At 43.4% G+C, this 27,426-nt stretch overlaps 2 protein-coding genes across 3 annotated transcripts in view; both read right to left on the reverse strand.

Moving 5' to 3' along the window:
- Glut4EF (Glucose transporter 4 enhancer factor) overlaps nt 1-18,796 on the reverse strand; it is a 272,519-nt gene extending 253,723 nt beyond the window's left edge. Inside the window, exon 1 of one of the 2 annotated variants that reach the window (XM_071694507.1) lies at nt 18,205-18,796. In XM_071694507.1, the coding sequence (XP_071550608.1) occupies nt 18,205-18,543 (339 nt within the window). In that variant the 5' untranslated portion in view covers nt 18,544-18,796. The remainder of the gene's footprint in view (nt 1-18,204) is intronic. The other variant, XM_071694506.1, reaches the window with a different exon arrangement.
- Nucleotides 18,797-24,155: 5,359 nt separating this feature from the next.
- Rpn1 (regulatory particle non-ATPase 1) overlaps nt 24,156-27,426 on the reverse strand; it is a 62,630-nt gene continuing 59,359 nt past the window's right edge. The window contains exon 15 of the mRNA XM_071694508.1: nt 24,156-24,720. Coding sequence (XP_071550609.1) covers nt 24,538-24,720 — 183 coding nt within the window. The 3' untranslated portion in view covers nt 24,156-24,537. The remainder of the gene's footprint in view (nt 24,721-27,426) is intronic.

The raw sequence follows: 27,426 nt of genomic DNA on the forward strand, positions 1-27,426 counted from the left end.
TTACTAGTACAAAAAAAGGTGGTCTTCACACAGAATACACTGGAAATAAAATTTAATCATTAAGCCCGCGGCAACAATAGCAGCAAGAACCCAGTTAGCTATAAACCTAGAAGGGTAGGAGCGTGGCGCGAGGCTGCTCGCGTGGGACGTGACCGCCAGCAGGTCGCCACACACTCTCCGTCAGCGGGTCTCGCCCTTCATGACACAAGTCTCGGGCGTCCACAGTCCCCATACATTCAACTCCTCCCACAACGGCCGGCCTCTCGTCATACACACTTTAAATCACCAACTTCTCGACTCTCGATTTCTTTTGTTGTACCCATGACTTAACGTAATTGTTCACGATCACGTCATGCAATTTCCTCCAATGATTTCATCCACCCATGTAATACTGAAGTCATTTCTTCTCTTCTCTTTTTTTTTCTGCTTCACCACAGACCACTTGCCCTAACTTCCCTACGCGTACAAGTTGCAAGTACAATTCTCATGTTCTACAACCCCAGGCAAACCACTTTCCGTTTCGCCTCAACACAGCAGGTCATTTCCACTTCCTCTCCAACGTCCACTTATAACAATTCACCTGAGTCTCTCTCTCTCTCTCTCTCTCTCTCTCTCTCTCTCTCTCTCTCTCTCTCTCTCTCTCTCTCACCACCTACCCACCCCCACCGTGATGAAATCCTGTGTGTCGGCCTAACAGGCTCAGGCAAAGCGCCGAGCGGCCATTTTATGGCCCAGGTGTGTCGACAGCCCATGCAATACTAGGCTAAATTATGACACACTTCTCTCATCTTCTGCAGTCTTATTCTTCACTCTCATTCCAGGCCTGACTTATCTTGCCCCTCGCTCTCAATCACAATTTCCATCTTTTCTGAATGCTACCCGAAAGAAAATCATTTATAATCAAAAACGAAAACTCTCTCGAGTATTCAAAGAACTTTTTAATTTTTTTTCTTTGCCACCACTCACGGCAACAGTATCCTTGACACTCTCTTCCTTTCAGTTGCCTTTCTCTGACGGTGTTGTAATTCGCATATGTGTCTAAACACTCGCGCATCGAACAAGTCTTGCTTGGACCTTTGAGAACTATATCTGAAATTTCGGAGATTTCTGGGACGGGAAAGCAGAGCAAATCTTAGGCCTGCGTCCTCTCAACATCTGAGGTGTGGAGGATCGAAACCTTCTTTACATGGATGCAGAAAGTTTGTTTGGAGACATTTTTTAAAGAGTTAGTGAGACTCTCCTTAGGTTCATTTCATGAATTACTTCACGCGGGAAGATAGATGGTTTCCACTTTCATTTCGTGTTTGCCGCCATAACAGTTGAAGTTTTGATCGTAACGAAACACCTAGTCTGAAATTCGCGGTAATTTTCATCATCGCTTCGTTCGAAAGACTGAAATATAAATATTGTAAATGAATACTTTCGTCCTAAACCCCTTGAGCATGACGTTAAGACCTTTGGGTATCAAGGCTACAGCCTTTGACCTGACCTTTACCAACGATGTGATCATACTCGAGGAAAGGGGTCGTCTCGCTGTACTACATCTCCAGCAGACTTTAAGTCCACCTGGAACATTCGACACTTGCAAGTCACGCGTCCTCGGAGATCAAAAATTTCTCCTAATGTCTCATTTCCAAGAATATCCTCGCCCATCACCAGCCAATTAAGATGGCTCATCGCTGGCCAGTGGACCAATCAGAACACTCGTTGATTCAATCCACAAGACACGGCTGCCCATCACCAGCCAACTAAGATGGCTCATCGCTGGCCAGTGGACCAATCAGAACACTCGTTGATTCAATCCACAAGAAACGGCTGTCCATCACCAGCCAACTAAGATGGCTCATCGCTGGCCAGTGGACCAATCAGAACACTCGTTGATTCAATCCACAAGAAACGGTTGCCTATTCAGTCAGCCACTGCTGACTTGCGAGAGAGATGATCGATCAGTGTCCATAGATCGATACGTATACCCGACCCATGATAATGTGGTCATCAACACAAGATGGACCTCCGGTTCCTGGAGGGGACGAGATCTTTGTCTGCCAGTCACTCACGTCAGATTTACGCCCCACTACAGACTACTGCACCCACGCACGCATGCGCCGCCCCCCCCCCCGCCACTCATACAAACACACTACTTTGTTTCTCTCGAGAGAAAATGATCATTAATAAAAAAAAAATAGATTAATAAATTTTGCACTAATGTAAACATCCCGTGTCGACAAAGCTGGTTTAGATCACTGAAGAAATCATATATTTTTTTGCAATAACTTCGTGGTAATGATCCACCTTTCAGTCAGTCCTTAGAACTAACCAGGAAAAAAAATGGTCCCACCTGCTTGGCTACACGTCCTAAGCTGGGCTTGGGTTGTCTTACCACCAACGATAACAGAAGTGCCTCTCTGCCCGATAGCTGGGGTAGTGGTCGGAGACCGTGGCAAGTGACAGCCTGGTCAGAGACCGTGGCAAGTGATGGACCTGGTCAGAGACCGTGGCAAGTGACAGCTTGGTCAGAGACCGTGGCAAGTGATGACCTGGTCAGAGACCGTGGCAAGTGACAGCCTGGTCAGAGACCGTGGCAAGTGACAGCCTGGTCAGAAACCGTGGCAAGTGACAGCCTGGTCAGAGACCGTGGCAAGTGATGGACCTGGTCAGAGACCGTGGCAAGTGATGACCTGGTCAGAAACCGTGGCAAGTGATGGACCTGGTCAGAGACCGTGGCAAGTGACAGCCTGGTCAGAAACCGTGGCAAGTGATGGACCTGGTCAGAGACCGTGGCAAGTGATGACCTGGTCAGAAACCGTGGCAAGTGATGGACCTGGTCAGAGACCGTGGCAAGTGATGACCTGGTCAGAGACCGTGGCAAGTGATGGACCTGGTCAGAAACCGTGGCAAGTGATGGACCTGGTCAGAAACCGTGGCAAGTGATGGACCTGGTCAGAAACCGTGGCAAGTGATGACCTGGTCAGAGACCGTGGCAAGTGACAGCCTGGTCAGAGACCGTGGCAAGTGATGACCTGGTCAGAGACCGTGGCAAGTGATGGTTGTAGCCAAACCAGTGACCGCGGCAGGTGATGGGGTAGGGCACTGACCGTTGCAGGTGGTGGTCAGGCAGTGGCCAAGTCTCAGGACCGTGACAGGACCAAGGTGGGCCACGCTATCAGCTGTACGACCCATAAAGTGTTGGGTCGGGCCACACCACCGTATCTTTATTATCGCGGCGTCAACAGCACTGGTAATATCAAGGAAGGGGGGAACTACACGAGAGGAGGAACCCCAGGAAATGTGAGAACAAACTGAGGATGGAAGAGAAAGGGAGAGGACGGGGTACGGACTGCGAGAAGAAGAGCAAGATGGGGCTTACAAGGTAAGTGCTCAGAGGCATCTGTGATGGGTATGGGAAATGGCAGGGGTGGATGGGGACCCGTGGGAGAACACACAGTGTGGCAAAATCCGAGAGATGCAGCAATAGAGAGGCTGACAGTCTTGCTCAGAGCAGAACATTGCAATCTCTCTCGACTCTCCTTAAAATCTTTAAAGTATGATATACTCTCATAAAAATAAACATAACCAAAGTGAGAAATTTCAAGCTCACATTGTCACTAAATGTCCATTCTGAACATCCCTCATTCAAGAATACGTCTGAGTGACACCCTACACTTTCCTGTAATAATCTTCCCGCACGTGATCGCATGGACTCCCCTCCACACACGTCCCTATTTTTATCTTTACAAGGTTGTCATGAATGGTGAGGTTGAGGGGTACACAGGGCGGGGACCCACCTCCTCCACAGTTTCATTACCAAGAACACAATAGCGGCGACGCTCCTCCTCAATGACACAATCACGCCCTCCTATGGCCTCCCTCCGCCAAACGGCTCACTCACCCTCACCCCTGTTTACGTCAATATCCTTCCCTCTAAAGAGTAGACTTTGTGACCGCCATCCAGCCTCCCGACTTTGTGACTGCCATCCAACACCCCAGCTTTTCGTGACCGCCATCCCCACCTCCGACTATGTGACCATCATCCAACCTCCCGAAGTACAAAGTTGAGGCTCCTTCGTCTCCACTAGAGTAGACCGTTCCTCGCGGTGGAAGACGTCGAACTAACCAGCAGTAAAGGTTATCACCTATGGAGGATAGAGCTAAGGCCGTATGCCCTTACCGGGAGCGACAGTGCACTCCCTACCCTTACGCAAGCAGAACTTGACTACACCCCCCCTCCCCCCATTTCCTCCACCTCACTAAAAATGTACAGCTGTTCATAACTGGAGAGGTCGAGTCTCCTCCACCTGGCAACACGTACCTAACACGGAGAGGGTAGAAGATGCCAAGCGTCCACGACCTTAACCCCCGGGGCAAATAATGGCCTAAAATAGAGGCAGACATTCCTTCTTTAGGATTATACTATCCATCACGTGGGAGTTGAAGGCTGAGGCGACTTTTCCTCCCTTAAACACTTTAACACGAGGATAGGTCAAAGGCCAAGCCGTCATACCCAAGGGTCGTATCATCCTGCCCATGATAGCATAATCCCTCCACACCACCATGGTAGAGGAGACTGAACCCCTACCTAATACCCTGGAAGTACAGACTGCCTAACATAAGGGTGAGGGATCAGGCCGACCAAACACCCGTGGAGGCAGCAAGTACTGGTCCCTCAAGATGACGGTGCAGGTGCTGGTGGGAGTGACGGCGGAGTGACGGGTACGTCAGCTGAGCGCAGGTCCGCCCATCCCCCCTTCCAATATAGCCATCAGCTGGTCGTAAAACACCAGGCATCGCTCGTACCCCAGGCCAGCCGCTCTTGGTCCGCACCAAGAACGGAGAGGGGTCGTTCATGGCGCCATGATGTGTGTGTGTGTGTGCATACCACTTCACCCACGTGAAAGGAGGCGGAGCTGTTAGGTGGTTAATATAAAACGACCTCTTCCCATTGCCGTATAAACTCATTAGCCATCACCTATAACAGTGACATCTGCCGCTCCTCAAATGATGAAGCCACAGAACCGGTAGTGAAGAAATTGCTGGGAAATTTTCCATATGAAAATTTCCCAGTAACAAATGGTTATTAGTTGAAATGACAAAATATACTACCGAAAGGATATTCTCTGTTCCTAAAGCATCGTATAAAAAAAACACATAACTCACTATTCTTTTTGTCAAGTGCATTTGTTTGTTGCAAACTTCCAGAGTGGCGAGCAGGGTCTGGCAAGGCTTGCATGAAACCCGGGACTGATGACAATAGCTGTTCACAGTGGGTAGAACGCTCCCTTCCCTGCGCCACGCCTTCACAAGATGACTTGGCATGTGCTCGCCTTTCAGACACTCCCGCGCATGCATGCCGGTGGGGTCCACGCATGCAAGCATGTTCAATGGGCTCCATGCACGTCTGTTTGCATGCTGCCAGCGAACCCCATGCTATCAAAAACACTACAAAATATTAAGTTTTTGCCGATGACCCTACGAGCAAAGTCTCAAAAAATACAACATAGATCATAAAATGACATTCAAAGAAATACATTCTATCACGAGTCTTACATTCTGGAACTAGAATGTAGTATGACATTCACATCTCGAAATTACCACAAACGGATTTCCAAGGTTTCGATTTACTGGAGGCGTGACGTCAAAATGCTTGTAAGGTTTACGGTCGTAACCTGGAACACGGTTCAATTCGACACTTCCTAATAGATCCAAAACCTTAAGCAAAGAGTCTTTGTCAGGGAGGGAGGTGAGAGGTCACAGGTGGTCAGGCCAGGAGAGGATGTGTGGGAGTGGCGGTGGGCGGCGAACCGGTGGCGTTAGGCTACCCTTCCCCACCCGCTGCTACGCTGCTAAGCCTAACACTGTCAGTAACCCGTACCCAACCCCACCCAACATTCATCAGCTTCACAGCTTACGCATCCATGCTATCGTTAAAATGTCTGTGTGTTTGTGATAAATAAAGATGCGAAATTCAAAATTCAAGTCTGTCACATCACAACCAAGAACAGACGCTTTAGCTGGACGGAGTTCACCACTTCATTCGAGAACTTGGTAACTTGAAGACAAAGAGCATCGACAATATAGCAAAACTGATTTGATGCTTGAAAATAACACTAAACCTTAACTGTCTTATAACAAAATATATTCTTTACGGCTTATTTTCGCAGTTGGGCTTAAATAATCATTACTGGATACAAAGAGGAAAAAAAATGAGATGGGGAGGTAGCCGATGCATATCACCCCATTCGCCTCAAAACTAATTCCTTAACTTTCTTTGGCAAAAAAAAAAAAAAAATTAACGCAGAGAATGAAGAATTATACGAGTTTTAACACTTGTATTACAGTCACACTTCACGAGGGTGTTCACATTACTTTCTCATTGTGATAACCAATGCTCACACCTACTGCAGAGTAACGTATTGTCATGATTCTTATATCACAAGGTGCTCCCAAACACCATGAATGTAGATCTACCTCCCTGGGTGTTCCATCACCCATATACTTACCTGTCTCATTAATGGCCACCATCCTCAGCGTAGAAAGAAAAAGCCTCTAGCGAGTGTAATGATGGCCGGTCTATACTGAACAATGAAAAAAAAAGCTTACACCGCTGTGATGCATTACGTCACGCTTTTGTTTACCTGGGGACAACCAACATGTCTTGCAACTTACCAGCATGACACAGTTGTTCAACACTTGATGCATTTTCTTTTTAAACGAGAATCAGGGGAAACCGCCCAGGAGACACAAAGGAAAACGTGGGATTCCCTGGAAGGCGTTGCACGAAGCGTCCTGTACAGACTCAACATGGTATACATGACTTCCAACGCTGAGTCGTTCGTCTTATTACGACGTGAACGTTGAACTGTAATTATGACTTACCATTTGGTTTACTTCTACATCACGAAAGAACCTAACGTCCGGCCGGCCAACGAGTGAGAGAGATCTCTTCAGTGATACCTGCCTATCAGCCAATCTCAACACAGGACCTTCACCGGACACAACCAATAAGCTGCCAGCTTAATCCTGCCTAGACCACGGCGGCGGAGGCGGCGGCGGTGGTCGGAACAAAGCCCGCGCGGGGAGGGATCCTGCCCACAAACCTCGTCACCGAGTCGAAGAAATGTCTCTCCTTCATTTAATTTGTGCCCGTAACCCCGGCCACTTTACTGTGCTGCCCAGGCTCATCCTGTGAGCGGGAGCGCAAAAGGATTACAGGGTCTTAGTCAGACCCCAGTGGGTTGATATTACACAAGATGTTACAATTCATAATAGGTATTTCAGTACATACATTACATAGTTTCATATGGTAAGTTTTACCGACTAGATGCAAAAAATGGATACATACTTAAAATCTCGGTTATCTTCGAATTCATCAGTCCCGTTCCGCGTTGAAAAAGAAATATACTAATTGCCTAATGACCTTTTCATACGACCTTTTCATACAACAAATATGTTACGTCTTTGAATTTACATATACATCATGGACATTTATTGCATACATCAGATACACAATATTTGTATCAATGTCCCTTAACTTGCATCCCCCACCAAAATACGACTGAACACCCAAGTTGAAACACCTTCACACACCCAAGTATGTACATAATACCTCAGACTAGAGGACGTTTCCTACCAAGAAATACACAAATTTCGTCTAGATGCAGAAAAGGCACCTCACGTCCGACACAGCAGGTGGAAGGGGTACAAGGTGAAGGACGGAGATAAGGGGAGGGGAGGTAAGAGCCTGAAGGACGGGGGAGGAGTGAGAGGTGAAGGGGGCGCAGAAGCCGAGGGAAGCACCTTTACCTCACCATCTACATTCACGAAAGATTCTCGAGTTAAATCACAGGGAACCAGCCACCACTGGGGCCCTGCGGCACCCCTGACAAAGGACAAAACAGCAGAGGACGGACCCGGAAACACAGCCTCGGCAACAGTGAAATAAAAGCCGATGCCGGTTAGGTTATGGTTCACGGCGGGAGGGACGAGGGGGGTGCAAGTGTGCCTGGGTGTTTGTGGTAGCATGAGTGTACGCATGTGCCACACACTACTAGTACTACTAACTACTAGTAGTACTCCTACCTGCATATGTGTGCCGGAGTGTAGGCGTGCGCACTAGTACCAGAGAGTGCGTGTGCCTTGGTGTAAGTGGGTGCGTGAGTAGGTGTGTGCGTGAGTAGGTTCGCGTCTGGGGCAGCTGCAGCAGCACATGGCAACAGGCAGGGGCGTCTGGCTCCGACGGACCGGCCACGCCAGCCACACTCACTCACTACAGCCGGGTTACTATGGGGCTAGGCCGGCCATAGGCATACGAGATGAGGGACCACGCCCTCCAGGAAGAGCGAGGGAGTCAGGGATCAGGAGACGCCGCGAAACAAAACAACTCGCGAAGCAATTTGAAATTCAAGACGAACAGCGATACTGGCAGAGATAAGTTAACGACCGAAACGAAATAAAAGGAAACAGCAAGAGAGAGAAAACTTGCACACGACGCTGGCAAAAATAAATAACCACAATACAAGCCAAGGAAGGATAGGGAATATATAGTTGACAGTAGGGAGGTGTCCTTGTGAGGTCGGCGAGAAGCTAGGCTGTTACTGGCGTAGGGAGGAGCTGAATAGTGACGGTGGAAGGGCTGGGTGTGATAATAGTGGGGGGAGGGAGGATTGGGTGATGGTAGTGAGGGAGGTGGAGAGGCTGGGTGGAAGTAGTGATGGTGGTGAAGAGGCTGGGCAGTGAGAAGAGAGTGATGGCAGTGGAAAGGCTGGGTGGGGGGTAGCGATGGTGGTGGAAAGGCTGGGTGGGGGTAGCGATAGTGGTGGGAAGGCTGGGTGGGGGTAGCGATGGTGGTGGAAAGGCTGGGTGGTGGTCGTGAAGGTGGTGGAAAGGCTGGGTGGGGGTAGCGATGGTGATGGAAAGGCTGGGATGCAGTAATGGTCATGGAAGGGCCGAGTAGTGATAGTGAAGAAAATGGGTAGTAACAGTGGTACTGATGTAGGAGATGCGTGGTGGTGGTTGTTTTGGTTCCCCTCCCTCACTCCAGGAACTTCCAGGAGAGGCCCAGACCGGACAGGGTCTTCAATGGCGAACACAAAGACTTCCTCTGAGCAGCCCCTCACTCGCAGCCCTGGGGAGGACCAGGCGGAGTCGCCTCGCATACACCGAAGCCACCAGAGGCGTGGGGAGGGAGGGTGACGGAAGAGCCACAAGCAGAAGGTCAGAGCTCAAGGGGCAGCGTGGACTAAGGAAAGGAAGTACTTACGGGAAACATGTTACAGGGAAGGGGTGAGGCTGGAAAGAAGTGGACGGGGTACGTGGAACTAACGACTTGTCTAACAGACAAGGGTGGAGAGAGAGAGAGAGAGAGAGAGAGAGAGAGAGAGAGAGAGAGAGAGAGAGAGAGAGAGAGAGAGAGAGAATTAAGGAAGTAAACAAGAGATTATAGCGAAGGCTATAGTCATGGACAGCAGTCCTCCTCGATGATAGCTTTTGAATGAGAGCAAGAAAAGGTTTTACGAAAAAAAAAGGTGAAAACTTGAAATAGGTATAAAAGCAGGACAGATATATGATGTATGAAATGAAAAATCAATAACTACCTGGCAGCTTCCCCTGTATAACAAAATGTTAGGAAGATTAGCAACCCTAACATGGATAACATGAGATGGTTCAGGGCACCACTTCAGCACTCCTACGGTACTACTTCCCTTGACGTCAGAGTTAATACAATCAACAGTTGCAACCAAAGGCCAAGGACTGTGAAGGTGGCAGGGAACACAGACACCACTGTAAACATGTGTCAATGTTTGAAATACCACGAAAACCTGACATTCTTTACCTGTAAGTGATAATAAAACACTTATTGCTCCTTACCTCTTTAGAAAAAATTTGAGATTTTAGTAAATAATTGTCTGGCCTATACAGAAAAATTTATAATTCCAAAAGGAAGGATGAATGGTATTTTCCTAACACTGACTACCAAGGTATTATTTACAACAGCCACAGTAACCCCGAGATGTGATCCAGGATATTTACAACAACCACAGTAACCCCGAGATGTGGTCCAGGATATTTACAACAGCCACAGTAACCCCTAGATGTGGTCCAGGATATTTTTTCTTTCAACCTAACCGTTCTGTAAATAACTGTGGCGTGATGTGGGAACCTCTCTCCATTGGTTGCAAAGAACGGAAGCACTATGCCCTCTCTACCACTGGGTTGGCTAGAGGGATCTCTCTCTCTTCTCTCTCTCTTCTCTCTCTCTCTCTCTCTCTCTCTCTCTCTCTCTCTCTCTCTCTCTCTCTCTCTAATACACGTAAGATATTCTGCTGTTCTTCCGCACCTGTGCTCTGCGTGTACACAGGTGAAGAAAGGAATAAATCGCTACGTGAGTGATGTCACAAGACTGGGGTCGCCGGCCTACATTCCATAACCACTAAACTAAACAAAGAGCACCTCCTTCCTCCCACATACAGATACACGGCGCTGTGAAAGACAGGGAGGGGGAAAGAAATTCCACACACAACATTTAAGAAACCAATACCCTACGATAAACATAGCCTCATGCAGGCAGTGTCGGTAGTTACCGAGAAAAATCTCGCGGCTCTTACGGCTATCTGAACTTTTCATTAAGATTACGAGCTGAGGCGACGACTTTAAGTTGCTTGTATGATGGCAGAGCGCGTATCGAGGACGGAGCTGTCATCATTGGAGAATTTATGTCAAGAGTGTTGCCGCCGCCGCACGCTACTTGGCTCCCGCTGTACACACACACACACACACACCACACCGAGAGCACACACTCGCCCGCTCAACAACGTTAGAAGCGGGGCAGGAGCACCTGGCTGGAACACGACACACCTCTACCTCCTATCCTTCTATTTCAGTCGTGATCTCACGTGAAAGACACCACCTAGAATGCAAGCGCGATGTGAAAACGCATATCATCACTGGTCTCGTTCCAGCAACACTAGCATCAACACCAGCATAAGCACCTTCACTATTACTAGCAGTCACGTTAGCGTGTACGTTCTCCATGATACACAAGCATGTGCCCTCTCACTTTATCCAACAATTACGCTGACATGAGCCCCTCTCACTCCACGTAAGCAGTCGGCTATCGTGAGCCACTTTGTCGAGACTTTCTCACTAAATCTAACACAGAAATGCTTTACCCTGACATGGATGGAAACTGAGCAAAGATTGAGACACAAGAAATAACCTACACAGAAAAAAAATATATGAAAAAAGTATGGTGCGTTTCCTTCTCTTGACAACACAATAAACAGTTTCCAGCAGAACCCACTCAAAATTTTTTTCGTACTGTGTTAAGAAAAAAAATCATTACCCACTTGAGCAATCAAGCCTAACCTTTTCAAATTACATATAAGTAATTACCATCGAATTATCTTCCCTCTTCACGTAACTTTCCTAATACGAGATGAAATGATACATCACAAAGTCCTAAATAAAAAGAAAAAAAAAATGGTTCAATACCAGCAGGAATAAGTGAAGGTAGTTTTACCGTGTAACCTGATCTACCCCGCCATCAGCAGGAACAACAGGCCTGCAACAGGACACCTCTAGTACACAGAGCAAGACTCGAAAGATACACAACCAACCAGAGGTGTAGGTGTGTGTGTGTGTGTGTTCCGCCGCTCACCAGAGCAAACAGGTTTCCTGGCATGATAAATTCATCGGTGCATTAAATGTACTCCTCTAACATATTATGAAAATATAAACTAAAATATCTTACTTAATCTACAAAGATCGTAAACTAGAAATCATGACATTTACTTATAAAATACAAGTGATATGACTGGAACCTTGGAGGTATGTCAACTGTTCCTTCTACAAAGGTAACGTTAAGGAGCGAGGCTTGCCTACACTACAGAGAGAGAGAGAGAGAGAGAGAGAGAGAGAGAGAGAGAGAGAGAGAGAGAGAGAGAGAGAGAGAGAGAGAGAGAGAGAGAGAGAGTCCAACAGCACCAGTCCAACCGGTCGCTGTTCTCAAAGGAACTCTTACGAAGCTCACCTACCCTTAACTACTTTTTTCTTATATTCTACTTTTTTTTATCGTTAGTCTTGTTTTCTGTCTTCTTTTTACAACCAATGTCTTTATATTTTCACATGAAAAAAGGTCTGCTTCCTTCCTTCCTTCCTTCCTCACAACAGCTCCTAGTAAGGTATGAAGACAAAAAGCAAGTTATAAGTTTATCAAATGGTTATGTATGTCAACCTCGATGGTAATAATAATAGCCCCGGATAATCGTGGTAGACCTCACAGTTTTCCGAACGTGTCAAAGTAGCCCACAAAACTTTTGTTGTCCAAATATCTTTTGAATTTGACGGTTCTGTAATTATCCCTCGACTCAATAAACATATTTGGTATTAATGTAACATCCACTTTATCTTGGAAACCCCACATTACGGGAATAGCCAAGTCTGCCTCTAAGAAACTGGGTGTCCTGTTCTGCTGCTTCGTTTATACAGCGGGTTGATTCGTTCTTGTATAGGGTACTGCTCTCACATTTGGGGTGCTTCTAGTTCTGTTTCCTTACTTGACAGGGTTGAGTCGAAAGCGGTCCGACTTATAAAATGTCCCAAACTAACTTCCAAACGTACCCTCTTGCCCTACGTCGAAATGTTGGTTCACTCTCCCTCTTCTATAGGTATTACTTTGTTTTTTGCTCCAGAGCTAGCGTGTGCTCCCACCACTAGCTAGACCATGCAATACTCGGCAACCTGCGGCGTCACATGATTGTGTGGCCATCGGCGACTCAAGAGTGGGCCGTTTTGATAACTGCTTCTTTCCTCTACACATCGAAGCTTTGGAACTCTCTACCTTCTCTTGTCTTTCACATTAGCTATGATCTAACACATTTCAAAACAGGTCTTTCTCATATACGTAAATACTTTCCCCTGTCTTTTCTCTTTCCGTTTCATAATTCTCTCAATATTACAATTAAGGCCCGGCCTTGATGTGGACTTTGGCCCGTGACTGGAGCCTTCAACGTAAAAAAATATATTCCTGAATCTCTTTTATGTTAACTGGTACACTAATCGATCCCGAGGCTCGTCACTAATGGAATCATCATTCCAAACTCAACCCACCCTTCCCTCAGGCGGCCACCCTTGGGGTCATTTCCGGATGGTTCATGGTACCTATATATGGTGCTGTAATAACGACTCTTAAACGAGTCTCTTCTGGGCATCAATATCCCCAGGACTACACACTGTATACATGTTCCACTTACCTAACATGAATGATAATGATAAACTATGGGAATTAGGATTGGCTACCCTTCTGGTGTGGTAACGAAGAAGGGTGGCAGATTAATGCAAGGGTAGGTGGATATTCCAAGACCAACAGAACGCTGGAGATAGAGTGTAAGGTATAATACTTACTTCTTAGTAGTACTTACGAGAAACTGTCAAAAGGCATGGCTGGCGTCTGGCACTTGACCGCAGGAGAATGTAGTCACAGAGTACAAGACATGCTGGTTACGTGATGTACAGTGATGTGAAAGATGGAGAGAGATTGGATATTTGTGGAATGAATGGCAGCAGCAGCCGTAGTACATGTGGGTGAGGCAAACAGAAACGACCCACCAGGGCCAAAAGACATTGAGCAACCATCATGAGCCATCAAATACCTACGCGGGGAGGACCAATGACACTTCCCCGAGTTCCCTGGTTGGTGGCTGCTTACCACACACTCCCTCTCTACTACGAGAATTGTTCATTACCAGTCCACACACACACACACACACACACACACACATGTACGTCCATCTTCATAAAGATGAATACAAATCAATTCTAACAGCAACACACCAATGGGTCCTAACGAGGCTGTGATAATAATAATAAAAGCTCATGGATAAGTGTGATAAGAGTAAGAAGTAATAAAGAAATGTCAAAGAAGTATTCACGTAAATTTTTCGTATAGCTAACGATTGACAAATGATGACAGTCATGTATTGAGGAAAAAAATCAGATATATGTTTAAACGTATCTATGGTACTGCCTTCCAGTGCGCTTAACTGGTAAATCATTCCATACGATAACAACCCTCTTGGAACAGTACTTCAGCTCATTTGAGGTAAAACGTTTGGCCCCGAGTTTATATCCAATACCAGTGACAGCAAACAAATCCCTCAGTAAGTAGCTCGTTAAACCGGAGTATATCAATTCGTTAAGCTGGCTTTCAGGACGAGAATCATCTTGGTAGCTCGCCTCTCTTACAACTCTCTCCATTCTATATCTTTCCACATAGTGGGTGACCAAATTCTAACACATAGTCCAAGATGGGGGGCACAACAGTGACTTTGAAACGTCAAACTTATATATCTCATTGCCTTCATGTACAAAACCTAAGTCAAACAGGTGGTGTTTAACCTGCTTTTTTTTTTTTCCTTAAGTAAGTTTCCTTGAAAAAAAAAATCATAAACTATATTGGTAAGCTAAAGATCTTTGAAATTTCGAGAAAACCTGATTCTTATATGACAAACAACTGCAATATCAGAAACATTAACAACCTTCTCTTTCTGATGATAAGCAGCAGGATGTCTGAAGCCGATAGCGGGAGACAGCTTTCACTCCATCATTACCTTTACATACATAAGTCAGAGCAGAGTGTAATTAAATCTGATAAACAGAGTAACAGTAATGACACAAGGTAGTACGCAAGGGAACGACGTGTACAAGGAGCAGGTAAGAGCCCCAAACATCCTAGTCAACACTTACTTGGCCGGGACCACCTTCCTCTCCGTGTTAGCCGTTAGCCAAGTACTTGACGTCGACACATGACAATGGCTATAGGAGGAGGAACTTATACATAATACATGAAAGGAGTGAAAAGTTAGGTAGATATAACTGAAAGGCCCATTCAGAAGATAGAGCATACAAACATGATATCCATTTTGACAACAAAAGCAGGAATGCGTGACACACACACACACACACACACACACATATATATATATATATATATATATATATATATATATATATATAATATATATATATATATATATATATATATATATATATAATACCAAAAAAAATATTCACTGTAACAACTCAAAAACCTTATCTTGTTGCGACTGGATAGTCTTGGCTAGGACAGACACAATGTCTGTTAGTTGCCAATTATCACAAAGTTATTCTAACAAATCGAACGATCTTACACTGGCATGGAAACAAGACGTCTCGTCATAGGTCAAAGTTGAGCAGTGCGTCATACAATCAACACATTCAAGGTCACACCAGGGCGGTAAGGTCAGCCACCAACACAAAGCTTGGATTATGAAGAGGGATTCCCAAACAGTACAAAATTGTTCGGACAAAAAAAAAAAAATTGTTCAATTCCATACATATAAATAATTTCAGTTTTATATTCCTACAAAGGCCATGAAATTTAAGATGAATACAAACATTCATTCCTCTATACCTTCCCGTTCAAGGTCAACAAAATTAGAAATGAACCAAACCGACAAAAAACTATTCATACAGAACAAAAGCCTAAAATCAACGTCTACTTTGAACATGAGATCTTCACTTCGTGATGTGCCCGTTCCTTTTTTGGTGGGCTTCACTTGAAACCACGAACTGCCTTATGTAATGCACACTTTAAGAAAAAAAAAAAGTTCATCTCATCTCATATGACGCCTCTACATACAAAGGAAAGGGTACCTGACAAAGAATCTTAATGGAATCGTAAAGAATTTGGCTGACGGATACACAAGTTCTACTTATAACACCTCATTAACTTACATGTTGTACGTAGTCAGTGCGGAAAACTACCCATTTGTTGTTCATCGGTGAACGTCACCAGCCGGCCGTCAACATCACCCTCATCCCAGGCATATAATAAAGATTCGTTGGTCCACAAAAGGTGGCTGGTAAAAGTTACCCACAAATTCGAGTGAATCGAAATGTTAATTTCCATCAAGTGAGCTAACTGGCCAAAGAGAAACTAGAGGCATGCCATTCTTGCACCTGCCAGCCATAAAATCGTCTCTGTTGTCAGCAACACATCTAAACCAAAATCATTTTACTAACGTTAGCTGTTTTATTGCAGTGCTGTTGTTCAAATTATCGTGGCAATTCTTAGTCCGATGTAACAATCTCACAAGAGGCTGAAGAACTAAGTTCAGGTGGCTCTCCCAGGTCCCTCGGAAGAAAAAATAAAAATCCCCGCAAACCTAGACTGGACATGCGGGAGTGGTGGGTTAATGGAGAATTCTGTACACGGGTCCAAGCAACAATGTGTTGGATAACCTACTTGGTACATGAACGATGACAGAGCTTCAACTTCCAAACAAGAGGGTAGACTGCGCAACATGAATGTATGCGAGGAGAACGAAATGGAAGTTCACTGCAGGGGTGAAAGTCATGAGAACGGAATTAATGTTACCTAAAGATGAAACAAGTGCTCACATTCACCACACTCGATAGAATCCATCTCAGAAATAACAAAGAAATACATTTTACTATCGAAATCTAATCAATGAAATGTTATGCTATGCTCTGATGATCACAATGGAAAGTAACTAAAACGAGTCATTCATTCACATGGCCCACGATGGAAGAGTCCACACCTGACAGGCACACCAATGAGGCGCCAGCTTCATCAATCAATAGTCGTCCATATTTCCCTCCTCAACCACACTCGTCCAGCGAATCTATTTATGAACCTGCGCCAAACAGATGGTCAGTCCCTCAACAAACCATTGGAAGAGGTCTGATGCAAACTAAAAATAATCACCGAAATAGACAGTCCTATTAAGTTCGGCAGGATTAATAGAAAAAAAGTGCAATCGTGGTGGATAAAACATACAGTCATTCCGAAAACAAACGCAGTAATAAAAAAAAAAAAAAATGTCACACCAACTTTGTTAAGGGTTGCGGTAAGCTAGACATTTCAAGTTAATGAATTCATGTTTTGTGAATGTTTACTTCCGACCTTAAATATAAGATCATCATTCCATCATACTGTTACGTTTTGTGAATACAAAGGACTTTCTCATAATGATATATCTGTGGTTTCTAAAAGCTTTCAAATACACAGGGAACTCACCAAGGAAGACAAAATCGCCATTTGCTTAAACCGTTCTCATTTTAAGCGTCTATGTGAAACATGTTCTAAAATCCATGTATATGTCTAAGGAAACGAATAATCTTAATGGGTTTTGATGAAGAATAATCCCTCAACTTATTTCTGATCTGAACAACCATTTCTTTTTTAACTTCCCTCTTACTCAACAGGTTTGCCAACTTCTCTTTCTTTTTATAGTTTTCATTTTTGCATACTACTTATTAAATTACTTCACTCTTAACTTAAACATAACTTAATAGTATAACCTAATAGAAATATTTCAAAGTATTCATCATATGTTTTATGAAAGTCTAGGCAGGCGTCAAAAACGGGAGATGACCAACAAACAATTTTAGCACAACTTTTCTGAAGCGGAGGTGCACTGTGTCAAATAATGGGGTATGGAGGTAATCTAACGACCTGGCTATTATTAAAGTAATATGGCAAGAAAATGGCAAACAATGCAAACGATACCTGACATGTGGTAACATGCCTGTAAGACGTGCATACAGAAATAGGTAATCATGCATGGTTAATTCGCCCTGCAAGCAACTGTCAACTCATACCAAGGTACCTATAACTATGCTTTCAGCGAGACGTATGGTACGGATTCTGGCATTAACACCATGAGCTGTTGACAGTTATCAAACCCAGCAATATATATATATGTAACAGGATAAACATCGAATTGTGTAGATTACAATACCAACCACTTAAATAATATTATTCTCTTTACTAAAGCACGTTTTCACTACCTGTACACCGTCACAAGAGCTGGCAAAGACTTCGGAAGAGCACCGTCACTTTGGAAGTGTGACAACAAAGGAAGCATGCTTCATAATCAGTAAAAAATAAAAAATATAAAATCTAGTCTTAGGTATCTAAATATGGAAGGTACATGTTGACATTTGAGTCAAAATAACAAAAAAGTCAAGGGGATAACACTACCTGACACACTGAAGTTTGAATGAAAAGTCATACACTTCTGCAATCCTGGCAGGTCCAGATAGTGGAAAGAGTTGTTAAATGCATAAATAAAGTACTTATTTACGCGCTATCACTACAGGAAAGGTACGTTTTATTTAAGAGAAAGAAGGGAATTAATAACATACCTCTGGGCTGACGACAGAGATGAGGACCTCGTCAATGTTGGGCCGATGATAAAGAACGCTGCCAGAAACCTCACGGTTATTGTGCGTTATGAATACACGTTGGCCAGCCCGCAGTTTGACAGATGCTACTGGGGTGAAGCCACTTCCCACCAAGTCGTTTTCACGAACCTCTCTCGATCGTCTCTCGCCTTCTACCCGTACTGAGTACACCGTCGGTCCACCATCATCTACAGTCTTCACGGCGCAAATCACGCCAGCATAATATTTTCCATCATCCAAGCAGCATGCCACACGGGTCCCAAGAATAGAACGCTTCGCTAAACGCTTTCCAGTAGACATCTTGAACACTCGAGTGACGATCCCTCTAAAGTATTTTGGCAGTGAACAACACTAAGTACTTGTAAACACTTAAGTTTTAAGAAAATATTTATATATACACAGCCAGTTCACAAAGGTATCAATCGGTCACAAAAAGCTCAACAGACTCCCACTGCTACGTCACAATCCAAGAAGTGTCTTTATGGGAAACATATATGCCCATAAGGGTGGAGACGCACACAGGTCCTCTCGCGATATACATTTGCGTGGAACTGAATGTGAAATCAGCTGAGCGGCTCCAGCGGCCCAGCTGACAAACAACAACAAAACCACGTGACCTCCAACTTGGAATGTGATTGGTCCGCGCATCCCTGACCCAGTTTTCTGATTGGTTAGCATGCCGGGATAGCTAGTTCCATCAAAACAAAGAACGTTCACTAAAACAACGTAATAAAATACTTTCATATTAGTGTTATATGTTAAAATTCAGGTTTATGTATATAATGATTCATATCTGACCAAGAGTTAGCGCAATCGTCTTTAAGATCAGGAAATAAAAGGATTTATGTCAGCTGTGTTTTGGTTGGTTCCAACGACTGCACTACCTCCCCGTATTCGCTGTCAAACATTGCCGGCCGGCTTCTTGCTTCACATTATTAAATAAACCATTTTACGTATTTCATTGGATGAAAGTAGTTAAATTCAAATTTCTTGAAGGCAAAACGTATAATACACAGGCTAGACCTTCATATCACAAACAGTATGCATTTATCTCTGATATTAAAAGAGTTTGATCGGTCACTACAGCAGCCCAATGTTTACGTTTCGGATTTCTGCAGTGGTGCCACGTGTACACTTATTTCAAAATCGGATAACGAAATCATTCATTAAATTTAATCTACTTGCAACAAATATTATCTAGCTAATAAGTTAGTCATATCTAGACAATAATTGAGGGTACTCCATTTTGTGTTGGCGTACAGTAATTGGGTACCCACACACACAAAAATGTGGCATAACTGCGCAGAAGTAAATTTATCGCACTCCTCTTAGTGGACGCTGCATCTGCGACGCAAAAGAGGTGATGCCAGTTAACTTCTTGATGCTCGAGCTTGTAAACATTATTACAACATTTTCACCCAGCTTTACGATGATATGGACAAAATTTCTGTATGATACGTTTCACATCTGGACTGCTTATGTTCAGACGGCAAACAAAGGAATATCAAGGGGATAATGCGTCAAATATGGTTTGGGATTTATAAACGTTGCTTGAATCATGGAAACTTTTATCATGTCGATGAAACAATGTCATATATATATATATATATATATATATATATATATATATATATATATATATATATATATATATATATATAGGTGTGTGTGTGTGTGTGTGTGAAGGTGGATGGGTGTGTGTGTGTTACCGTACTCCGCCCGTTTGATGTGAATTCTTACCTTCGGTGAAACCATAGTTAAGGAAATTAACCCCAGGGAGTCCTTCCTTCTGCTACCGGAAGTAGCGCATCCCTCAGTTGCAGGAGCTACTAGAAAAAGGATCGTTATATATATATATATATATATATATATATATATATATATATATATATATATATATATATATTTTTTATACTTTGTCGCTGTCTCCCGCGTTTGCGAGGTAGCGCAAGGAAACAGACGAAAGAAATGGCCCAACCCCCCCCATACACATGTACTTACACACGTCCACACACGCAAATATACATACCTACACAGCTTTCCTTGGTTTACCCCGGACGCTTCACATGCCTTGATTCAATCCACTGACAGCACGTCAACCCCTGTATACCACATCGCTCCAATTCACTCTATTCCTTGCCCTCCTTTCACCCTCCTGCATGTTCAGGCCCCGATCACACAAAATCCTTTTCACTCCTTTCCACCTCCAATTTGGTCTCCCTCTTCTCCTCGTTCCCTCCACCTCCGACACATATATCCTCTTGGTCAATCTTTCCTCACTCATTCTCTCCATGTGCCCAAACCATTTCAAAACACCCTCTTCTGCTCTCTCAACCACGCTCTTTTTATTTCCACACATCTCTCTTACCCTTACGTTACTTACTCGATCAAACCACCTCACACCACACATTGTCCTCAAACATCTCATTTCCAGCACATCCATCCTCCTGCGCACAACTCTATCCATAGCCCACGCCTCGCAACCATACAACATTGTTGGAACTACTATTCCTTCAAACATACCCATTTTTGCTTTCCGGGATAATGTTCTCGACTTCCACACATTTTTCAAGGCTCCCAAAATTTTCGCCCCCTCCCCCACCCTATGATCCACTTCCGCTTCCATGGTTCCATCCGCTGACAGATCCACTCCCAGATATCTAAAACACTTCACTTCCTCCAGTTTTTCTCCATTCAAACTCACCTCCCAATTGACTTGACCCTCAACCCTACTGTACCTAATAACCTTGCTCTTATTCACATTTACTCTTAACTTTCTTCTTCCACACACTTTACCAAACTCCTGGGGATAGGGGATTAAGAATACTTCCCACGTATTCCCTGCGTGTCGTAGAAGGCGACTAAAAGGGGAGGGAGCGGGGGGCTGGAAATCCTCCCCTCTCGTTTTTTTTTTTTTTTTTTTCCAAAAGAAGGAACAGAGGGGGCCAGGTGAGGATATTCCGAAAAAGGCCCAGTCCTCTGTTCTTAACGCTACCTCGCTAATGCGGGAAATGGCGAATAGTTTGAAAAAAAAAAAAAAAAATATATATATATATATATATATATATATATATATATATATATATATATATATATATATATATATATATATATATAAGAGTAAATGTGAATAAGAGCAAGGTTATTAGGTACAGTAGGGTTGAGGGTCAAGTCAACTGGGAGGTAAGTTTGAATGGAGAAAAACTGGAGGAAGTGAAGTGTTTTAGATATCTGGGAGTGGATCTGTCAGCGGATGGAACCATGGAAGCGGAAGTGGATCATAGGGTGGGGGAGGGGGCGAAAATTTTGGGAGCCTTGAAAAATGTGTGGAAGTCGAGAACATTATCTCGGAAAGCAAAAATGGGTATGTTTGAAGGAATAGTGGTTCCAACAATGTTGTATGGTTGCGAGGCGTGGGCTATGGATAGAGTTGTGCGCAGGAGGATGGATGTGCTGGAAATGAGATGTTTGAGGACAATGTGTGGTGTGAGGTGGTTTGATCGAGTAAGTAACGTAAGGGTAAGAGAGATGTGTGGAAATAAAAAGAGCGTGGTTGAGAGAGCAGAAGAGGGTGTTTTGAAATGGTTTGGGCACATGGAGAGAATGAGTGAGGAAAGATTGACCAAGAGGATATATGTGTCGGAGGTGGAGGGAACGAGGAGAAGAGGGAGACCAAATTGGAGGTGGAAAGATGGAGTGAAAAAGATTTTGTGTGATCGGGGCCTGAACATGCAGGAGGGTGTAAGGAGGGCAAGGAATAGAGTGAATTGGAGCGATGTGGTATACAGGGGTGGACGTGCTGTCAGTGGAGTGAATCAAGGCATGTGAGGCGTCTGGGGTGGACCATGGAAAGCTGTGTAGGTATGTATACACGTGTGTGGACATGTGTATGTACATGTGTATGGGGGGGGGGTTGGGCCATTTCTTTCGTCTGTTTCCTTGCGCTACCTCGCAGACGCGGGAGACAGCGACAAAGTATAAAAAAAAAAAAAAAAAAATATATATACACACACTATTGCAACACAAACAGTAATAATTAAAGCCTAAGTTGTACTAATCTACGGCAGCAGTCAAATATGCTTTGTCTTAGATTTTCCTTTTCACTACCTTGTGACTTTTTCTTCAAGTTGAATTCCAAAACACTGAAAATGTTAAGCAAATAAACACACAAAGTCCGCAGTCATGCTGACAGACAAGCAGACATACGGACAGGCATGCTTGCTGAAAAGCGAGTCCACAGATGTGCAGAAATCTGTTGAACATGTAGGTAGAATGTCTAAAAGGAAAGCAAACAAATGAGCAAACAATTCACATCCTACAGAACATCAAAGCTAAAATATGATTTGCAGGTCTGGTCTCCACAGTAATTGAGCACAAAGAGCTAATTGAGAAGGTCCAGAGGAAGGCAACAAAGATGGTATTAGAATCAAGAAAGCTATTACAGGGGAAGACTGGAAGCCTTAAATCAGCACACTATTGAGGAGGGAACAGCATGGGGTGACGTGATCACAACAAATAAGTCTGGAAACCAGAATTATGATGCAGACAGTGAACAGTTCTTCAGAGAATGTATGAACACAAGAACCTGAGGATATAACCACAAATTACACAAGAAACTTGTTGAAAAGATGCATTTTTTTTTTTTATTTGTACAAAAGTGGTGAATGAATGGAATAAACCGAATAGGGATTTGGTTTATGTGAACACAAAATCTAAAAGGGTGTAATTATGGTCAAGAGCAGGGGCCCTTCAAAAGTAAAACTCACTCCCCATACAGTATGAATATGCGCACAAAGATAGGAACAAATGGGCCTGGGTTTGAATATTGGGCACAACGGCCAGTCTATACTCAACCCAGATGTTCATCCTTCCATTGGGGTTGATCAATAAATGGGCGCCAGGCTTAGGTGGGGATATAAATGTATGTATATACAGAAGAGTAAAGACATGTTACAAAGAGATAGGGCACCTTGAGCATTAGGCTCTTCTCATAACACACAAATAGTAATCAGAAAACAAACAAACTAGTGTAAAACTTTCCCTATTACAGACAAAAATTAATCACAAAGCACACCATGCACACGTATAAATCATTGACGGATACTCTCATAATCAAATTAGTGTAGTACTTACATCCATGTCAAAATAAAAGCAGTGTAAGTATGTTGATGAGCTCGGTTTCCTTTTTCTGCTGGTGGTTAACTTCTTTAGTAACATCCATAACACAGCACATTTGGAGGTCTAGCAAACCTTAAAATCCATACATATACACATTTTTCTTGTAATGTCATCTTTTTGTTTCCTTTCAAATTTTATCTTTCCATACTCCTACTTCCTTTCTGGGCATACTAGAGGAAACCTCATTCTATACCTTTAACCTTATTAGATAGATTATTATTGTCTGTAAGCAAGTGAATTCTGCTTCTTTAATATAAAGCCATACAAATGTGAAATATAAATACTACTACCATATATTTCAAGTGTTGTTGCTGACTCTTCAATGCTGTGACCAAATGTTACCAAAAAAACAAAAATGCATACTGGACCCTACCTCAAATGCCAATTAAAAGAATGAGCAGACACATAGGAAAAAAAATTTCAAAATAATTAAAGGAAATGAGTTTACATATGGATACAGTTAGGGTATCTTGAGCATTAGGCTCTTCTCATAACACAAATAGTAATCAGAAAACCAAACATACTAGTGTAAAACTTTCCCTATTACAGACAGAAAGCTTGATATTCTTTTGAAAACAATCCCTTTTCTACTACTTCCATTGTGGGAGTTCATTTGCAGACTTAGGATACCCATCCCTAAACCTGGAAATTGAGAAAAGGATAAGCTGCTCTGTATCTTGGGATTACTTGCTACCCCTGCATATATTCAACGGATAAATGACAGGATACAAATAGCAATTTTCATTTTACATTTATTAAATATAAACTGACATATATTACATGAATTCATACAACACAAACAGCAGTTCTTGATCACACATGTAACTTTCCAATTTTGCTTCAATTCTTCTGAATAAAAGGGGACTGCAATTTCCTGATGACAGAAAATACAACTTTATGGAGAAGAATGCACCAAAACTAAAACTACCACCTTTTCATGTTAAGAAAACCGATTTATGTGATTCCTGATCATTTTTTAATATGAACTGCAACAAACTGTAGAAGTGATGTACAAAATAGAGTACATATATGCATTTAACATTTACGATTTTATGATCTAAACATTACATAAAAACAATAAAAATGTAATACTAAAGCCTAACCCACAAATTTCTCCTAAGTATCAAAATCTGGATTTTTCTTGAGAATGACGAAGCCTTCCATGATTGGTGTAAGAGGTATGTATTCATCTGTAGCAAGTTCGGCGCGTTCTCCATGTGACAGAAGAACAGGTGTTGTATGTGTCTGGAATCCAGTGATGGTCTTGGGTTTGCCTGCCTGACCAACAACATCAACAGCCTGTAAAAGATTTTGGTGTACATCATATCAGCCTTATATTTCAGAATGGACATGTAGCACCACCATCAAAAGCATACTTTCCTTTCCACCACCATCATATATTATTTTTTTTTTTTTTCTTTTTGCTTTGTCGCTGTCTCCCGCGTTTGCGAGGCAGCGCAAGGAAACAGACGAAAGAAATGGCCCAACCCACCCCCATACACATGTATATACATATGTCCACACACGCAAATATACATACCTACACAGCTTTCCATGGTTTACCCCAGACGCTTCACATGCCCTGATTCAACCCACTGACAGCATGTCAACCCCGGTATACCACATCGATCCAATTCACTCTATTCCTTGCCCTCCTTTCACCCTCCTGCATGTTCAGGCCCCGATCACAAAAAATCTTTTTCACTCCATCTTTCCACCTCCAATTTGGTCTCCCACTTCTCCTCGTTCCCTCCACCTCCGACACATATATCCTCTTGGTCAATCTTTCCACACTCATTCTCTCCAAGTGCCCAAACCATTTCAAAACACCCTCTTCTGCTCTCTCAACCACGCTCTTTTTATTTCCACACATCTCTCTTACCCTTACGTTACTTACTCGATCAAACCACCTCACACCACACATTGTCCTCAAACATCTCATTTCCAGCACATCCATCCTCCTGCACACAACTCTATCCATAGCCCACGCCTCGCAACCATACAACATTGTTGGAACCACTATTCCTTCAAACATACCCATTTTTGCTTTCCGAGATAATGTTCTCGACTTCCACACATTCTTCAAGGCTTCCAGAATTTTCGCCCCCTCCCCCACCCTATGATCCACTTCCGCTTCCATGGTTCCATCCGCTGCCAGATCCACTCCCAGATATCTAAAACACTTTACTTCCTCCAGTTTTTCTCCATTCAAACTTACCTCCCAATTGACTTGACCCTCAACCCTACTGTACCTAATAACCTTGCTCTTATGCACATTTACTCTTAACTTTCTTCTTTCACACACTTTACCAAACTCAGTCACCAGCTTCTGCAGTTTCTCACATGAATCAGCCACCAGCACTGTATCATCAGCGAACAACAACTGACTCACTTCCCAAGCTCTCTCATCCCCAACAGACTTCATACTTGCCCCTCTTTCCAAAACTCTTGCATTCACCTCCCTAACAACCCCATCCATAAACAAATTAAACAACCGTGGAGACATCACACACCCCTGCCGCAAACCTACATTCACTGAGAACCAATCACTTTCCTCTCTTCCTACACGTACACATGCCTTACATCCTCAATAAAAACTTTTCACTGCTTCTAACAACTTGCCTCCCACACCATATATTCTTAATACCTTCCACAGAGCATCTCTATCAACTCTATCATATGCCTTCTCCAGATCCATAAATGCTACATACAAATCCATTTACTTTTCTAAGTATTTCTCACATACATTCTTCAAAGCAAACACCTGATCCACACATCCTCTACCACTTCTGAAACCACACTGCTCTTCCCCAATCTGATGCTCTGTACATGCCTTCACCCTCTCAATCAATACCCTCCCATATAATTTACCAGGAATACTCAACAAACTTATACCTCTGTAATTTGAGCACTCACTCTTATCCCCTTTGCCTTTGTACAATGGCACTATGCACGCATTCCGCCAATCCTCAGGCACCTCACCATGAGTCATACATACATTAAATAACCTTACCAACCAGTCAATAATACAGTCACCCCCTTTTTTAATAAATTCCACTGCAATACCATCCAAACCTGCTGCCTTGCCGGCTTTCATCTTCCGCAAAGCTTTCACTACCTCTTCTCTGTTTACCAAATCATTTTCCCTAACCCTCTCACTTTGCACACCACCTCGACCAAAACACCCTATATCTGCCACTCTATCATCAAACACATTCAACAAACCTTCAAAATACTCACTCCATCTCCTTCTCACATCACCACTACTTGTTATCACCTCCCCATTTGCGCCCTTCACTGAAGTTCCCATTTGCTCCCTTGTCTTACGCACTTTATTTACCTCCTTCCAGAACATCTTTTTATTCTCCCTAAAATTTAATGATACTCTCTCACCCCAACTCTCATTTGCCCTCTTTTTCACCTCTTGCACCTTTCTCTTGACCTCCTGTCTCTTTCTTTTATACATCTCCCACTCAATTGCATTTTTTCCCTGCAAAAATCGTCCAAATGCCTCTCTCTTCTCTTTCACTAATAATCTTACTTCTTTATCCCACCACTCACTACCCTTTCTAATCAACCCACCTCCCACTCTTCTCATGCCACAAGCATCTTTTGCGCAATCCATCACTGATTCCCTAAATACATCCCATTCCTCCCCCACTCCCCTTACTTCCATTGTTCTCACCTTTTTCCATTCTGTACTCAGTCTCTCCTGGTACTTATTTTCTTATTTTTATTATTATTTTGCTTTGTCGCTGTCTCCTGCGTTAGCGAGGTAGCGCAAGGAAACAGACGAAAGAATGGCCCAACCCGCCCACATACACATGTATATACATACATGTCTACCCATGCACAATATACATACCTATACATCTCAATGTACACATATATATACACACACAGACATATGCATATATACACATGTACATAATTCATACAGTCTGCATTTATTTGTTCCCATCGCCACCTCGCCACACATGGAATAACAACCCCCTCCCCCCTCGT

Source organism: Panulirus ornatus, chromosome 57, assembly GCF_036320965.1.
Source record: "Panulirus ornatus isolate Po-2019 chromosome 57, ASM3632096v1, whole genome shotgun sequence".
Taxonomy (NCBI): Eukaryota; Metazoa; Arthropoda; class Malacostraca; order Decapoda; family Palinuridae; genus Panulirus; species Panulirus ornatus.